This window comes from Neomonachus schauinslandi, chromosome 2 (assembly GCF_002201575.2).
Source record: "Neomonachus schauinslandi chromosome 2, ASM220157v2, whole genome shotgun sequence".
NCBI lineage: Eukaryota > Metazoa > Chordata > Mammalia > Carnivora > Phocidae > Neomonachus > Neomonachus schauinslandi.
In genome coordinates this window covers 144,974,633-144,993,557 of record NC_058404.1, presented here as the reverse complement: position 1 = coordinate 144,993,557, position 18,925 = coordinate 144,974,633, and the positions used below count along the sequence as shown (strand labels likewise).

The 18,925-nt window shown below is 37.7% G+C and overlaps 1 protein-coding gene across 1 annotated transcript; it reads left to right on the top strand.

The window, feature by feature from the left end:
- Positions 1 to 14,610: 14,610 nt before the first annotated feature.
- CXCL8 (C-X-C motif chemokine ligand 8) lies at positions 14,611 to 18,079 on the top strand. Its single transcript, XM_021702264.2, has 4 exons — positions 14,611 to 14,853; positions 16,017 to 16,152; positions 16,440 to 16,523; positions 16,965 to 18,079. The coding sequence occupies exons 1-4, from the start codon at positions 14,790 to 14,792 to the stop codon at positions 16,993 to 16,995; spliced, it is 315 nt and encodes a 104-aa protein (XP_021557939.1). The 5' UTR covers positions 14,611 to 14,789; the 3' UTR covers positions 16,996 to 18,079.
- Positions 18,080 to 18,925: the final 846 nt, after the last annotated feature.

Below are 18,925 nucleotides of genomic sequence, written 5' to 3'. Positions count from 1 at the left end.
CTACACGTTATCTTACCAGGCTGCAGGATTCCAAAGCACCCAGAATAGAATTAGTGCATAGCTTAAGACCTGCATCTGGAACACTTACTTATCATAGGAGAGATAAAATACCTTATTTTCTCAGAGTTCTTTCTCCCTTGCCATGCTATATTCGTGCAGGTAGGTAGGGCTTTCCTGTTCAGAAAGCCCCTGAAAGGTCAAGGTGAGCCTGAGCCACCACCTTTTTTGCTCTCCCTTTGGAATACAGTATGTTGAAGGGAAGGGGGGGGAGAAGAGAAAGAAGAAGAAGAAAAAGGAGAAGTGTCAAAACAAGATTATAAGACTTCTTAAAATAAATCCATTGCCTGTGTTTAAGAAATTACACTTTTAAGACTGCATAAATATATTGCAATATATTTATGTTATTCCAAGATTGCATAAATATATTGCAATATATTCATGTTATTAAAAATACAAGCACTTCTTGAAGTAGATGAAGAGGATTAGGAGTACACTTATCATGATGAACACTGAGTAATATATAGAATTGTTGAAGCACTATATTGTATACCTGAAACTGATATAATATTAGTTTTATTATAATATATGTTAATTATACTGGAATTTAAAAATAAATAAACAAATACATAAAAGAAAAATAATGAGAATGAAGAGAATAAAAAAATAAAAATAAAACAACTGAATCCCAAAGTAGTGTTGTGGCCTTTCTACAGAGGGATAGAGGAACCAAACCACATATACATATGTAAGCATTTTGTAGTACATTCAGGCTCTGGTCCATGATGGGGTAAACAGTTCAAAGTTGAATATTAAATTCTATCAATATATTTCTGTGACTGAGGGTATGACTTTATTCATTGATAACATCAAAGACCAGCTTCAAGAGGTTTTGTGAATGCAAGATCCTAGACAAAAATACTCCTGCCCCTCACCCCCACCCCTTTGATAAACTCTGTTTACAAACCACAGATGTTACTGAATAGATTTAATAGAGATAGTGGTGATGGGGCACAGTTTGCTCTTCTAAGCAACTTCCCACCTATCAGAAGCTTTCCCCTTAATTTCTAAGCTTAAAATGATCTTTTGAAATATAGTTTTCAGGACTTAGGATACCACGATATAAATTCTCCATGTCCAGCCTGGAGCTCATTCTGCAGAGAGGAAAGAGCCTAGGCTTCAAGGTTCAGAACTGAATTCAGATTTGAACCCAGATGTTTGCTAGCTGTGGGTACACCATTTTTTACTCTCTGAGCCTCTACTTTCTCATTGGTAAAATGGGGATCACAGCACCAAACACAGAAATTTGTGGTGAAAAGTGAATGAGTTAACTTGTGTAAAGAACATAATATACTCGACACTGTAGACAGACCCAACACAATCCCTATCAAAATTCCAACGGCATTTTTCACAGAAGTAGAAAAAATAATTCTAAAATTCGTATGGAACCATCAAAGAGTCCAAATAGCCATAACAGTCTTGAGAGTGAAGAAGAGAATTAGAAATATCACACTTCCTTATTTCAAATTGTACTAGAAAGCCATAGTAACCAAAATAGTAGAGTAGCAGCATAAAAATAGAAAAATGGAACAGAATAGAGAGCCCAGAAATAAACCTAAGCATACATGGCCAACTAATTTTCAACAAGGGTGCCAAGAACACACAATGGGGAAACAGTAGTCTTTTCAATAAATGCTGCTGAGAAAATTGGATATCCACATACAAAATAATGAAACTGAACCCACACCTTACACCATATACAAAAATCAACTGAAAATGAATTAAAGACTTAAAGTAAGACCTAAAACTATAAAACTCCTGGAAGAAAGCATAAGGAAACACTCCTTGACATCAGCCTTGGCAATGAATTTTAGAATTTGACACCAAAAGTGGAGGTAACGAAAGCAAAAATAAACAAGTGGGATTACAACAAACTAAAATGCCTCTGCACAGTAAAAGAAACAATTAATAAAATGAAAAGGCAACCTGCAGATTGGGAGAAAATATTTTCAGGCATGTAAGTGATAAGGGGTCAATATCAAAAATACATAAGGAACTCATACAACTCAATAGCACAAAATAAAACAAAACTAAAGAGAAAATCCAGCCTGATTTAAAAATGGGCAAAGGACTTGTCATTTTTCCAAAGAATACATACAAATGGGCAATGGGTATATGAAAAGATGCTCAACATCACTAATTATCATAAAAATAGAAATCAAACCCATAATGAAATATCACCTCACACTTGTTAGTATGACTATTATAAAAAAAGAACAGATAACAAATGTTGGCCAGGATGTGGAGAAAAGGAAATCTTTGTACACTGCTGGTGGGGATATCAACTGGTATAGCTGCTATGGAAAACAGTATGAAGGTTCCTCAAAAAACTAAAAATAGAACTACCAGATGATCCAGCAATCCCACTTCTGGGCATATACCCAAAGAAAATGAAATCAGTGCCTTGAAGAGATATCTGCATTCCCATGTTCACTGAAGCATTATTCACAATAGCCAAAACACGGAAAAAACTCAAATGTCCATTCCTGGGTGAATGGAGCAACAAACCCATTAGTACGCTTTAAACTTATACAATGTTATAAGCCAGTTATATCTCAAGAAGCTGGAAGAGAAAAAGAAATTGTGATATGGAATATAAAAAAAGAAGGATATCTTGGGGCACCTGGGTGGCTCAGTCCGTTAAGCATCTGCCTTCGCCTCAGGTCATGATGCCGGGGTCCTGGGATGGAGCCCTGTGTCGGGCTCCCTGCTCAGCAGGGAGTCTGCTTCTCCCTCTCCCTCTGCTCCCCCCCCCCCCCTTTTGCTCTCTCTCTCTCAAATACATAAATAAAATCCTAAAAAAAAAAGGATACCTTGCCATTTGCAACAACATGGATAAACCTGGAGGGTGTTATTCTAAGTGCAATAAGCCAGACACAGAAAGAAAAACAACTGCATAATCTCACTTATATGTGGAATATTAAAAAGTTGAACACACAGAAGCAGAGCAGAACGATGGTGAAGAGGTGGTGGGGAGGTAGGAAGGTATTGGTCAAACGGTACAAAGTTGCAGATATGCAGGATGAATAGGTCTAGAGACTCCCCAGTGCTGTAATCTTTCTCATACTCTCACCCACCTGACACCCTGATCCCCTGCCCTGCTCTACGGTTTTCCCCCTGTAACATTTATCCACCCAAGACACTCCCCAAGGGTAGCCATTTCGATTTGTTAGTCACTAATATTTCCCAAGCAACTAGAAAAGTGCTTTAAATATAGAAGGTGCTCTGTAAATATTTGTGGAATAGATAAATAATGCAAAAGTGAAGCCTCTTCACAGATATTTTCAAGTGATACCCATAAAATTTGATGTGTTTGCTTTCCAGCAAATCATGTAGGCTTGCTTGCTTTCTCTGAATGAATTTTTCCAACCCCAACCACATTACATGTTCCACAATAAGGGTCAACAGTTGTAACCTATCTAAGAGTCATGAGGAAACCAAGTACAAGGAAACGGTGTCAGGAAAGAGAGGATCACACACAGGAAACATTTCCTCTCATTCTGGGGTGGGAATGGGGGATGGGCAAGAATCTGATGGCAACTCACACCATCCTCATGACCTCCCATTCTGGGTTCTTTCTTCATTAAACCCATTCATGTTAATGCTCTTCTCCTCTCAGATGATGATGAGAATCTTGAAAATGATACTTGTTAGCTACATTTAAGAGCAGTACTAATTCAGGTTTTGCTGAAGCTGAGGTTTGGGCAAGTATCCTCTCCTGACACAAGTGGTCAAGTTTCCCAGAGGAAGTTCTCCATCTGTTCCACATACACTATGCTTCTTAGATTAATACATCAGACAGAAGGGACTGTGTAGGCCAATTCCCTCATTTTACAAATGAAAAACCTGAGGCCTTGACAGGAAGAGGAACCAGTCCTACTAGATTATGTTGTCCCTCTCCCTGCATTGGATCGAGACCATCTTTTCCAACCTTCTGAGCTGTCTCAGGCAGCAGAGGATGGAGATAGAAGGAAAGTGTGCTCAAAACCAAGTCTGTGAGAGTTACAGACATGTGAGAGAAACTTCCTGAGGCAAAACAGAGTCTCTTGTTAGGTTCAAATCCTAACTCTGTCTGCTCCTTGCCAGGTGACCTTAGCAAGTTCCTTAACCTCTCTGAGTCTGTTTCCTCATTGGTTAAATGGGAATAAACAAGACCAAAATATAAGTTACTATGAATGTTATAACAAGTAAAACCTATGACACACAAGCAGCAAGATCCTGTTAGTGCGATTATTTCTTGAGTTAGGACTGCGTTATTGCTGAAGTCTAAGTCCATGAAGTCCAGAAAAGAAAAGCGCCATTTTAATTTTTCTCACTCAACTTGGCTTCCTAATACCTGCTTCATTTCTCTTTGGGTCTCTCCTGTGTGCTTGCTATCTCTGGCTGGGTGTGTTATTTCTCCTCCTTCCTGCCCATTTTGCTCTTATCTCCAACTTTGTAGGAGATGGTGCCCGTGGTGTTTTCCAGGGCCACCCCCACCACTGGGGAAAGGGAAATGCATGAAAAGGTCATCCAACAGGTTTGGAGTGGAGAGCTTTTCCTGAGTGTCAAAACTTGACTAGATTTTGTAGGTGGTGATTTCCTCCTTTCTATTTGAGGGACCACATGGAAGGATTTAATTTTGATGGGTAAGGTGACACAGTTAGGAAAAAGAACTCCCTAGATGTGACAAATAGGAAATTTTGCTACATGGGAAAATACACTACCTAGAAACAAAAGGGGCTTACATCTGGAAATCAGATGACATAGGGCACCAGATTAGGTAGAGTTGATGAAAGAAGTTTTATATCCTTCTTCTGCATCACTTTGGAGAATTCTAAGAGACTGGCCACATCCCTAAGCCCATATACAATCTGAATGATTTCCCAATTTTATTTTCTTTATATGTTAAAACATCACATACTTTTTTTTTTCCTGAATCTTTATCTTTTGGCAAGCTGAAGGAAATTATGAAAGGACTAAAATTTTTCCCCCTATGACAACCACCTTTTGCCACTGGCGTTATCTTTTAGCAGATTAGCTAAGGAGGTTGCATCATTTGAGAGCACTACTCAGTTTTCATCTTTTTTTGGATGGATTTGGATTTTACTCCTGTAGACAGCAGGAAAATCAAAAGTCATTCATGTCTTGAGTTCACATAATATGAGGATTTGCTTCCTCCTCCTCATTCTTGTCTTTATCGATCTCTACCTTCTCTTTTGAGGACTTCAGGAATTTTTGTTCTGAAGTCTCTGTCCTGGACATATCTAGGGACAGCAAGCGGGGGTCAGAAAATAACATTTATCTTTCAGTTGACATGATTTAAAAACAGTCAGCTTGAGAAACACTCACTATTCTCAAGTGTTATATCTCCAATTTACTCTTCACTGATCTTACTCAAGAGTTTTCAATGGGTCAGGATACTTCCTGAAACTTAATGCACTACTTTGTACATTTGGTTTAGGTAAGCAAAGGGCATATAACTTTCATTATATTTTCAAAGGATTAAATGGTTAAAAAAAAAAAAAATTAAGAACAACTGAGGTAATACCTAAAAAGAAAGCTCATCTGTTTAGTCTTAGCACATTTAAGGTTTATTAGACTAAACCTGTGTGACATCATTCATGTGCACTCACTGATCTCTGGAAATACTATGTGTGGTCTTCTGGACACTCTGGTCCATGAAAGACAGGCAATGGGAAGAAGGAAGCAGCGGAGGCTTCTCCCTCAGTGGAGAAGTCCACTTCGTCACTGGAACTCCCTGCATGCTGCTCTCCGTCTCTTATCCTGCCTTTTGTATTTTGCCTCTCACCCCAGTCTGGAAGCATACTCAAAGAGTTTGGACGGCTAATTCACCCAAGGAGGAAATGGCCACCTGGCTGAGCTGGTTACTGTTTTATCTATCCACCACTAAATAACAGCATGAACTAAAATTGTAATTTCCATACTAGATTCTTCTGGGTTCATGTAGATAAAACAACAGACAAAGATAAACATTCTCGGTTCCTTTTGTTGAGATTGCTCTTGTTAGGGAAGTTCTGCAAAGTGGGACATTTGTACTTTTATCCATGAAATATCTCTAGAACACCCGTTAATTGCAGGCACTGAGCCAGGAGCTGGTGCACAGTGTAAAGAAGACAGACATGGCCTCTGACCTTGTGGAATTTCCATTGAAGTGAGTGAGACATAGCAACAAACAATTACACAAATGGGTTGAGTGCTCCTTCTCATTTTAACAGAATCCACCAACATGGAGTTTGTACTGTGGACAAATGGTGTCCTAAATATTTCAGCAATCCCTAATGCCAAAGTTGGGGGAAGAACGAGTTAAGTTGAAGCTCATATTATGAAATGAAACACTTTAAAACAATCAAAGTTTTAAGAAGGAGAGTTGTAAGGAACAAAATAAAGGAATTACAACATAAGACTTGTTTTCCACTTAAACTACTTTCTTCCATTTGCTGAGTTTCATCTCCACACAGCTTTTTAAAGTCTCACATGTCTAGAACAAGCAAAAAATAAAAATAATAAAAGAACTTTTGAGAAAAGAAGAAAACTATTCTTATGAAATCATACCACCTTACTTCAACATTTTCATAACTTTTTTTTCTTCTGTTACTGGACTCAATTGCTTCTGTGACTCTTATTTACCTCAAGACATAAACACACACATAAGTCCAGTCATTTCTAATATAGCAACTTCCCTTTCTGCCAAGTGATTTCATTTCCTATGACCTTTACTTCACACGAAAGAAACGCTAGTGACAAATAATATATAATTGTTGTTATTTCAAAGATATATTTTATTGTAAACATTGGAGTAAACAATCTCTAAATTGTTTTAGTATAAACCTAACAAAGAAAATAGGTGTATAATAAACTTTTGTTTTATAGATTTAACAAAGAAATGACTACAAGTAAATATTTACATTTGATTTTTTTTCACACTGAAGACAGATATCCCAAGTCCATAATAAATGCCTACTTCCACAACCAGCCTCTTCCTTCAATCCCATCCTTTAAACATAGTCTCAAAATCTCCATGGATTTGGGAGATAGAATTGGCAATTGTACTCAGTTCTTTGTGTGTATTAACAGTACTTTTTTAAAACACACAAATGTGAATTGAATAATTAGGTATAAAAATGAAAGTTCTACAAATGGAAGGGGAAAAAAGCAGCCAGATGTAAACTTGAAGAGATTTGTTATGTCGATACATCTTTACTTTTTGATTGGTAAACTTTTTTTTTTTTAAGATTCTGTTTATTTATTCGACAGAGAGAGAGAGAGAGAGAAGCAGGCTCTCCACTGAGCAGAGAGCTTGACAAGGACCCAGGGATCATGACCAGAGCTGAAGGCAGAGGCTTAACCAACTGAGCCACCCAGGTGCCCCTTGATTGGTAAATTTTTAAAAAGTAATGTGGTTCTCTGACTCCAAGCGAAGTGTGACTTATGTGACAGATTAGAGAGGAAGAAAACTGACATTTATTGAGTATCTCCTAGGTGCCAGGTGCCACTCTTGGCATTATTTATGTATTTCCTCATTTAATTCTCACTGTGATCCTATGGAACTGGTGTTACTGTCATTTTACAGATGAGGAAACTGGCACTCAGAGGTTAAAAAAAACTCCTCATGGCTGTTCAGCTGGTAAGTGGTGGAACAAGGCTCAAAGTTAGGTTTGTCTTAGCCCAACACCTATACATACATTTAAAATTAAGGTACTGTGACTTGAAGTTGCTCAAAACCAGTGCATTTAGCCATTTGATCCCCCAACATGTCAAGACTGGAAAATACCTTTTCTTTCAAGGTAGAACACTTTTAGCAGCATGAACCAACTTTACTTAGCTTTTTTACAAATCATATACTGGAGATATTTGAACTTGGAAATGGAACCGAAATGTCCTTGAGACACTAGAGCAGATAAGTTATGCTATTAATAAAGTAAATATACATGTTTGTTATTCGTAAAAGTAACAACATGTTTTACATCTTCCAGCGAACTCTGAGTTTCACTGATTAAAATTTCGGGGGGTAGATATTTTGTATTTATGATTTAGCGTTAATGGCATTGTAATTCCCTGACACATGTTTAGCATTTGTCCATGGTTCTCTTAACCTTGAGGGCTGCTGAGCTGAAACTAATTTCCTCAAAGAGATAAAAAAATTCCAGGGGCCAGTTAAGACTTTACTACCGGGATTGGAAAAGTAACTCAGATACTAGCAGCAGCGATTGCAACACCAGCATAGAATCAGCTTGCTCTAGGTCTCTTAGGAAGTGTGGGACAAGATTCACACCCAAATTCATATCACTTCAAAGCCCAAGCTTTCCCACCACATTCTGCTTTATTATGTAAATACAGCTTTGGCGGGTGGTGAAAAATAGCCCAATTCTAAAATACCTATTTGCATAAAGACACTCACCTTTCCTGTGGAGAGTTTGATGAAAGAAGTTATGTATTGATGCAGAAAAATAAATACCCATCTTTATCTTGGTCGTTTTTTGAGCTCTTCTCTTTCTTGGATGATAGACTTGGTCACATGGCTATGGTGAAGCTCTCTGGATGCTCTTCTCTGTTTGTTAAGTACTTCTCAGGTCTCAGGAGCTGGCTGGAACTTTAAAATAAACAGCTCAATGGTTGATGGATCCATGAACTCTGCATTCATCCCTAGGGGTAACAAAACATTTGTATTTGTGTGCAGCTTTGCTATTCACTTAAAATTTTCTCTCTGCTCTATTTCAAAGTGGCATTTCCTCAAACATGCTAATTAGCCCTTTTCCCCCTACTTAACCCCATTTAGTCCTACTTACTATACAATGCCTTCAAAAGGATTCTTTTATAGAGGTGAAACCAGACCAGAATTATTCTGCCTCTTGTCACTTTGTCTTTGTCCACCCTTTTGACGGAGAGAGGAGTCCAAGGACATAGGTTACATTGTGAGAGATGAACAACATTTGCAAAGAGGTCATTTTGCCTTATAAATAAATCCTCCATTAAAAAAAGTGAGCATCTAGGTTAAATAGAACTCATTAGCTCAACCTCTAAGGATAATGAAGGATGCAGTTGAGACCCTAAGCCAAGGAAGGAAGGAGATGAGGAGATGAACTAGAGGGAAATGAGGTCCTTCTGTAAGAAGGATTCAGCAAAAATACAAAGGCAACAGTGAGGGAAAAGAAGAAGGGTGTCTGCAAATCCTTAGAACTCTGAGCATCTTAGTGGTGTCACTAGTATGATTGGGTCCTAATCATAATGGACTGGTTCAGTTATGTCAGAGTCTGTCCATATGAGAACATGTCATCACAGAACAAATCAACATTACTGACGCAGAGACTGGGAATTTTCTTTAAGATGCAGGTCTTGCTGACATATCCGATCCCAAGTTTTTCCACTCCTCATGCCACACCCTGTTTTCCATACAGTGCTCTACAATTTCTGAAACTCAAGGGCCATATTCTGTTACATCTCATTACCTCGTACTTGCTTTTCCCTCCACTAGCAACGCAGTCACTCCTTTTCCCCACCCCACTGGTCTTCTCATCACCAATATTAGGTCACAGTTTTGAAGTCATTTCTTCAGAAAACTTCCATTCATCAAAACTGCATCAGAGGTCCTGTTTACTTGCTCCCCATCACTGTATTGTACTTGCTTGTATAACTAATTATCCATACCCTGCACTAGACTGGAAACTCCTCGAAGTCAGAGACAATATCTTATTTACATAGTATTCACATCTCCCACTACAATACCTAGCGTTAGCAAATGATATATACTGAGTGATTAAATGAACAATCACGTTCCTGAAATAGTAGAGTTAAAAACAATAGGAACTGTATTATATATAAATATTTACTTTGCTACAAAAGGTAATGTAACTCACATACTATTTACTTCTCAAGTCTTAGGTTGGTGGGAGGAAGAAAAAGAAAGAAACATGATTATAGGCATACCTCAATGATATTGTGAGTTTGGTTCCAGATCACCACAATAATGCAAGTCAAATTTTTTGGTTTTCTGGTGCCTATAAAAGTTATGTTTGCACTATACTGTAGTCTATTAAGTGTGCAATAGCATTATGTCTAAAGAACAATGTACATACCTTAATTAAAAAATACTTTATTGCTAAAAAATGCTAACTATTATCTGAACTTTCAGTGAGTTAAATCTTTTTGCTGATGGAGTGTCTTGCCTCGATGATCTGCTGACTGGTCAGGGTGGTGGTTGCTGAAGATTGGGATGTTTGTAGCAATCTCTTTAAATAAGACAACAATGAAGTTTGCCACATCGATTGACCCTTTTATGAACAATTTCTCTGTAGCATGCAATGCTGTTTGATAGCATTTTACCTAGAACTTGTTTCAGAATTGGAGTCATTCTTCTCAGACCCTGATGCTGCTATCAACTAAGTTGATGTAACATTATAAATCTTTTGTTGTTATTTCAACAATCGCCACAGCACCTTCACCAAAAGTGGATTCCATCTCAAGAAACCACTTTCTTTGCTCATCCGTAAGAACCAACTCCTCATCCATTCAAGTTTTACAAATGAAATTGCAGTGATTCAATCACATCTTCAGACTTCTCTTCTAATATCCATTCTCTTGTTATTTCCACCACATCTGCAGTTACTGGTTCCATTGAAGTCTTAACTCCTCAGAGTCACCCATGAAGGTTGGATTCAACTTCTTCCGAACTCCTGTGAATATTGATATTTTGACCTCTTCCCATTAATCATGAATGTTCTTAATGGCATCTAAAATGATGAATCCTTTCCAGAAGGTTTTCAATTTACTTTGCCCAGATCCATCAGAGCAATCACCATCGATGGCAGCTATAGACTTATGAAATGTATTTCTTGAATAATATGCCTTGAAAGTTGAAATTAATCCTTGGCTGCAGAATGGATGCTGTGTTATGTTAAGCAGGCATGCAAACAACATTAATCTTGTGTATCTCCATCAAAGCTTTTGGGGAACCAGGTTCATTGTCAATGAGCAATAATAATTTGAAAGGAATCTTTTTTTTTTTCCCTAAGCATTAGATAGTGGGCTTGAAACATTCAGTAAACCATGTTGTAGGCAGATGTGCTGTCATCCAGGCTTCGTTGTTCCATTCAGAGAACACAGGCAGAGTAGATTTTGCATAATTCTTAAAAACCCTAGGCTTTTTGAGATGTAAATAAGCATTGTCTTCAATTTAAGGTCACCAGCTGCTTTAGCCCCTAACAAGAGAGTCAGCCTGTCTTTTGAAGCTTTGAAGCCAAGCACTGACTTTTCCTCTCTAGCTATAAAAGCCCTAGATGGCATCTTCTTCCAATAGAAGACTATTTTGTTTATACTGAAAATCTGTCATTTAGTGTAGCCACCTTCATGAATGATCTTAGCTCCATCTTCTGGATCACTCGCTGCAGCTTCCTCCTCAGCACGTGCTGCTTCACCTTGCACTTTGATATTGTGGAGATGACTTCTTTCCTCCAACTTCATGAACCAACCACTGCTAGCTTCCAACTTCTCTTCTGCAGCTCCCTCACTTCTCTCAGCCTTCACAGAATTGAAGAGCATTAGGGCCTTGCTCTGGATTCCCCTTTGGCTCAAGTGACTGTTGTAACCGGTTTGATCTTCTATCCAGACCCCTCAAACTCTCTCCATATCAGCAAGAAGGCTGTTTTTCTTCTTATCATTCATGTGTTCACGAGAGTAGCACTTCAAAATATCTTCAAGAACTTTACTTTGCATTCACAACTTGGCTAACTGTTTAGCATAAGAGGCCTAACTTTAGGCCTATCTTGGCTTTTGACATGTCTTCCTCACTAATCACTTCTAGCTTTTGATTTAAAGTGAGAGACATGCAACCTTCCTTTCAGTTGAATAATTAGAGGCCATTATAGTATTATTAATTGGCTTAATTTCAATATTGTTGTGTCTCAGAGAATAGAAAGGCCTGAGAAGAGAAAGGTGGGGAATAGCTGGTAGGTGTAGCAGTCAGAATACATATATTTACTGATTAAGTTTGTCATCTGTTGAGTGTGTTTAGTGGCATTCTGAAACAATTACAGTAGTGACACCAAAGATGACTGATCACAGATCACCACAGTAAATATAATAATGAAAACATTTGAAATATTGTGAGAATTACCAAAATGTGACAGAGATGCAAAGTGAGCAAATGCTGTTAAACAAAAGGCAGCTACAGACTCGCTCATCAAAGGGTTGCCACAAACCTATTTATAAAAAACATAGTATCTGTGAAGAGCAATAAAGCAAAGCACAATAAAACGATGTATGCCAGTACTAAGAAACTGAATAACCTCTTGGGAAAAACACTCAAACATGGTATTTCCATCCCCACACACTTGTGCAGACAAGCTCACTGCTTTAGCCAGCTTCCTGGGAAATAAGAAAGATGTTGAATCAACCGAATTATTTATAAATTGTGTACTTGCCCAGATATGGACAGAGTTTTAGTCCTTCTCTTAGTGTCTTTTATCTGAAAACAAAACAAAACAAAACAAAACCCAGACTAATCTCTGAGGACCAACGGAGAGAGTAAGAAACTTCATTGAGTCATAAAAGGATGGCTTTGTATCTTAGGGTCCTCAAGAAAAGTTCTTTCAACCCCCCTTTGTGAAAGTGGTTTTAGACCAGGGCTAACTCAAGTAAGTTTTTGAAACATCAACACTGCTACTTAGATATATGAACTTGGAGACATTGTTAAGTTTCCTCATCTGTAAAATGAAGGCATTATTACTTATGGTATTGCTGTGGGGATTAATTAATACACACACACACACACACACGCATGCATGCACACACACACACTGTCACTGACATCAAGTAAATTGAAGTGATATTGAAGAAATTAAGCTGAGGTCACCACACAAATCTTTCAGCAAGGGAAGTTTCCTCCCCAAACCTCAAATGCTCAAATTCTGAAACATTATTCCTGTTGCTTTAATTTTCAATCATTTTTTGTCAAAGAATTTAATTTAAATCTTCTATCAGGGCACCTGGGTGGCTCAGTTGGTTAAGCATCTGCCTTTAGCTCAGGTCATGATCCCAGGGTCCTGGGATCGAGCCCCACATCGGGCTGCTTGCTCAGTGGGGAGCCTGCTCCTCCCTCTCTGGCTCCCCCTGCTTGTGCTCTCTGTCAAATAAGTAAACAAATAATAAAATCTTAAAAAAATAAATCTTGTATCAGAGTTTAAATGAGTTACTTCCTCAGGAGTTCTGGAATTCTATAGATTTCAAGACTCTCCATATTCCAGATTTTCATTTGAGAGGGCAACTTGAATGCTAATGCAGTCAGGTTTTTATTTGGAGCTTTAATTTTAGCAAATGATAACTGGAACTGATGATGTTTCTATTTTATTATATTGTTATATTGCATGCTGTAAGCTGGCTCAACTGGTATTTCAGAAACTGATCTTTTATCAAGAATGCCTCTAAGGCAAATGAGATTTTTAGGAAACAACTGTTGGTTGAATATCCTTGCAGTATGGAAATCAGTAATCTGACAAAGATGAGAAATATAAGTCACAGCATTTGGAATAAGTGAGAATTTACTAGTTTAAAAGTTAAGTCAGGAAGTTTATATAAATTAACTTTATGAGATGGGGGTGTTATTAAACCCATTTTGTAGATACAGAGACCGGAAGTCAGAAAGTTTAAAAGTCATACAAAAATTAGGTGGCTGAAGCAGAGTTTGAACTTTTATCCACCAAGCATACACTGCTTACTTTTCCATTAGATACCACTTCATCCCACCCCAACCTAATAACCCCAGTGAACCGCTTCCTAGAGCATAGACATATCTTCATTCACCTGTCCTTGAACCATGTCTTTATGTAGAATGTGCTCTTTTTCTCCATCTTCTCATCCTTCAACATCCTGCTCACACTGCTTATGGAATATTCTGTCTTTATGCCCTTGTTGGAATTAACATATCAGTACCACTTACAGTAAGGTCCTTATATCACTTTCTTCTTCTGATAGACCAAACTCTTTGAAAACAAGTATTTAGTCTTATCTATCTCTAGATCCCCACATTACTCAGAAGTTACTTGATAAATATTTTTGGAACTGAAGATGTGCCTTTTCATTCTTTCAAACATACATTAGAAAGCCAAACCTTGTGAAGAGTTGTAATATGCTCCTTGGGAATGGTAATAGTTCCTGGAAACTTTCCAAAACACTCAGAAAAAGACTTCTCAAAATTATGTCTTCAATAAAAGTGGTTGACGAGATTACCTTCTCTATCACTGCAGCACACATAATTTACCTAAAGAAATGACCGTGCCCTAAAAGGGTAATCATAAATGACCTTACTCTAACAACTGCCAGATAGTACAATAAACTCATTTATACATAAAAAAGTACAACTGATAATAATGTATCAAAGAAGCTTGAATATCTAACAATGGTTTTTAAACATGTTTTAAAACAAATATATTTTTAAATAAAATAAATTAAATTCTGTTAAAGATCCAATAGAACTTCGATCCTGCCAAAAATTTGATGAGACAAATTAGAGGAGTCTGATGACTCAGTCTGCTCTCAAAGGGCAGGCGGATGGTTGCATATTGTGGAATTTCCTCTGACATAATGCGAGAATGAGGGTGCATATTCTCTGCTGCTCTGAATAATATAAAAAGCCACAGAAGCTCTCCGTCCAACAGAAGTCCCTTGGGACAGCAGAGCTCACCAGCATCTGGGACAAGAGCCAGGGAGAAACCAGAACGAAGGCACCTTGTGTCAACATGACTTCCAAGCTGGCTATTGCTCTTTTGGCAGTTTTCCTGCTTTCTGCAGCTCTGTGTGAAGGTAAGCAGACTTTTCTGGTCCATGGAGTTTTCCTGTGTCTAAATGTGATCCTCAGATAGCAAGATTGCCCTTAATGCTTTAATAGCAAACATCCTTTTTATTCAAGTAAAGGAAATAATATTTGCAGTCACTTAATGTTAAATTGAAGCTTTAATTGTTTAGGTTTTATCTCTACAATACTTAGAAAAGTATAAAGTTTGATTAATAGAGACACCCCATTCCTATTTTTCATACTCTATAGGATGCATACATATAAATGCATTAATATAAATCTGCAATTTAGAGTATATCTTTTTTTAAAAGATGTATTTATTTTTAGAGAGTGAGAGAGAGAGTGTGTGGGAGAAGAGGCAGAGGGAGAAGGAGAGAGAGAGAATCTCAAGCAGACTCCACGCTGAGCGAGGAGCCAGATGCAGGGCTCAGTCTCACGACCCTGAGATCATGACCGGAGCCAAAATCAAGAGTCGGATGCTTAACCAACTGAGCCATTCAGGCGCCCCTAGAGTATATCTTATGAGGGGCCACAATTACCCATATTATTTATTAATATCGAGGGAGGTAACTCGGGTAACTTTACTCCACGTGCAGTTTTATTGACAAGCTTCAGACGCTATCATTTCCTCTTGGATTTAAAGACACCCTGACAAATTGTCAATCTTCTTGGATCCCTCCCATGAAAGAAATACAGTTAGAAATGCTTGTTTTCACATTTTTTTTCTTTTCCATTAAGCATTACAGATTTTGCTAAGATAAGAGACATCTTTGTGAAACTTACATATTTCTATTAATTCGTTCTGAAGGCAATTTCTCTGTGGTTGAATCTTAGTTTACATACTATAAATAGCATTGTGGTATCACAGAAGATTACACAATACCAACTAGAAGAAAAAGTACCATAAGGATGTCAACATTTCACAAAGACAACTCCAAGTCTTTATGAAGGAAGTCAATCAATGCTGTCATTAATGACAGCTGTTGTTCTTTTAATTGAACTTAGGGGCTAGGAGAATATCCAGGCTTCTCCCTCAAGAATGACTTTACTAAAGAGGTGATGTTTACCAAACATACAGTCACCATATTATCAGGTGGGAATTAAGGAGAGAGTAGCTAGCAGAGCCATGTTTGGGATGAAATTAATCCTTGTTTTTATTATTTTTTCACAGCCGCAGTTCTGTCAAGAGTGAGTTCAGAACTTCGATGCCAGTGCATAAATACTCACTCCTCGCTTTTCCATCCCAAATATATCAAAGAACTGAGAGTAATTGACAGAGGCCCACATTGTGAAAACTCAGAAATCATGTAAGTACTTTCAAAAGTGATTAGATATGTTAACTACAGCAAACCTATAACAGAGGAAGGTGGAAGTATCCAGCAAAGTTCTAGGTACAGGAATACAGTAGTGGGCAGAACAGAAAAGAAAGATTTTTTGTCTCCATGGCATTTAAATATGGTAACTGCCATGCCTCGTAACTAAAAAGGACTTGGACTCAGATTTTATGCTCGTACTTCAGGAACCACAAACTGAAGGGCAAAGGGATGTCTGAAACCTGCTAAGTACTGATTTAATCATATCTCTCTCATTTCAGTGTAAAGCTTGTCAATGGAAAAGAGGTGTGCCTGGACCCCAAGGAAAAATGGGTACAGAAGGTTGTGCAGGTGTTTTTGAAGAGGTAAGTTGTGTTTTTTGGTTGGTTGGTTTGTTTGATTCTTCATTTATCCTGAGACATACAGTCTAGAAGTTAGCCTATAAATTTTCTGTTGCTGCTGGAATTCTACTCTTTGGGGGATCTGTCCTTTTGATTAAAAAAAAAAAAGTAGCAATAGTGAATTAGTTGTATTCTTGACTGGGAAGACCATACATCTCAGTTTGACCAGGGAACTCTGGGCTTATGCCTGCACCCTGTATCATTGGTGTGGTTCCCTTTCATTCTCAGAAGAGTCCTGGCTTGGATGATAACATCTGTCTCTCTATTCACAGTTGAAAATTAGGATACTTCTGACACATGAATATCTAAGACTATTCATTTCCCTCGTAAATATATATTCAAGAACGATACTTTCCTCCTTATTAGAACACTGTTAATTAATTTTTTTATTTTATTTATTTTCAGGGCTGAGAAACAGGAATCATTAAACAAATAAGCACATTCTCCATGGTTTCCAAGCCGATAAGACTTCAAAGAAATCTACTTCAGCACTTCATGTTCCGTGTGGGTCTGGTGTGGGGTGGGCAGATAAAATACAATATGCCCAGTTAGATTTGAATATTAAGTAAAACAATGAATAGTTTTTTTCCAATGTCTCATATACATTGTCCTATGCAATATCTAGGCACACTTACATTAAAAATATTATTCATTGTTTACTGTAAATTCAAACTTAGCTGAAAATCCTGGATATATTTTGTTGTTGTTACATTGTTCCACCCCAGCCTGCTGGCCAGGATGCACCAGTCCCTGTTCAACTTTGTCTTGGTTTCTTCTTTATTCCTCAACTGGAGAAGAAGTATCAGCCACCATCCTACCTCACAGAGATGTGAGGACATGTGGAAGCACTTTAACTTTTTCTCATGTTGTCTGAATTATGTTCAAGTGAAACTTGTTTGCTTATTTATTATTTATATATTTATTTAAGAAATAAATATAGGAATATGTGTGCATAAATTTGGAAAAATGGGAAAGGAAGTATTGTTGATAGGCCGGTAGAATGATGGTAGTGAATTTATATTTATTTTAATATTAAATGATGTTGTATTAGAGAACTATTTTCAACAAGGTTGCCAGATTTAGCAAAATTAAAAACAGACACCCAATTAATTTTGAATTCAGACAATGGCTAAATTTTTTAGTATATCATCATTTATCTGAAATTTTCATTGAACTGGCAATCCTATTTTTGATATTCCCAGTCTTGTCTTATCACAGGCAACCCTGTTGTGCAGTGCTGTGTTGAATCATCAGAACCCTGAGTTAGAATTGTTTCTCAAAACAGCAAAAATTCAACAGGCAATGTTAACAAAGTAATTTCTTGCTAGATAAAACTTATTTATTATTTACAAATGGATTCTAATAATTTCACTTAAATTATTGTGTTTTTAAACACTGACTTTATTTTTTGACTTTAAAATGCTTTTATGTGTTCCCAAAGAGATTTTTTTCTGTTTTTGATGTATGGAAATATAGATGTAACCCTAAAATATTTAAAATAAAACTTCTTGTCAAAGTCATCAGGTGTTTATCTTTCTTTGATAGTTTTAAAAGTTATTATTTTATATCTTTTTACATTAAAAATACTTTGAGTTAAAAAACATAAATTCTGGGGTTCCTGGGTGGCTCAGTCATTAAGCCTCTGCCTTCAGCTCAGATCATGATCCCAGGGTCCTGGGATCCAGCCCCGCATCGGGCTCCCTGCTCCACGGGAAGCCTGCTTCCCCCTCTCCCACTCCACCTGCTTGTGTTCCCTCTCTCTCTGTGTCTCTCTCAAATAAATAAATAAAATCTTAAAAAAAAACCACATAGGTGGCGCCTGGGTGGCTCAGTCGTTAAGCGTCTGCCTTCGGCTCAGGTCATGATCCCAGAGTCCTGGGATCGAGCCCCGCATCGGGCTCCCTGCTCCGCGGGAAGCCTGCTTCTCCCCCTCCCACTCCCCCTGCTTGTGTTCTCTCTCTCGCTGTGTATCTCTCTCTGTCAAATAAATAAAATCTTAAAAACAAAACAAAACAAAACACATAAATTCTTGGGGCACCTGGATGGCTCAATCAGTTAAGTGTCTCAGTCTTGATTTCAGCTCAGGTCACGATCTCAGGATCATGAAATCAAGCCCCATGTAGCTTTCCACATTCTGTGTAGCGTCTGCTTGGGATTCTCTCTCCCTCTGCTTCTATCCCCTGGTTCTCTCTCTCTCTCTCTCAAAATAAATAAATAAAATCTAACAAACAAACATAAATGCTTCCCTTAGCATTTTGTATATTATGTGGAAAATTACAAACCTCTGTAGAAAAACAGATATCTTTTCCAGAGATGGGTTACAAACAGTAGTCCCTTGCATAGAATGATGGAAATTTTCTCACCCC

Bases quoted from the DNA above. Each gene is read 5' to 3' on its own strand.
- CXCL8 (XM_021702264.2), top strand. From the start codon at position 14,790: ATGACTTCCAAGCTGGCTATTGCTCTTTTGGCAGTTTTCCTGCTTTCT. The intron at 14,854-16,016 runs GTAAGCAGACTT...ATTTTTTCACAG, and splicing joins TTCTGCAGCTCTGTGTGAAG to CCGCAGTTCTGTCAAGAGTG. The intron at 16,153-16,439 runs GTAAGTACTTTC...CTCTCATTTCAG, and splicing joins TGTGAAAACTCAGAAATCAT to TGTAAAGCTTGTCAATGGAA.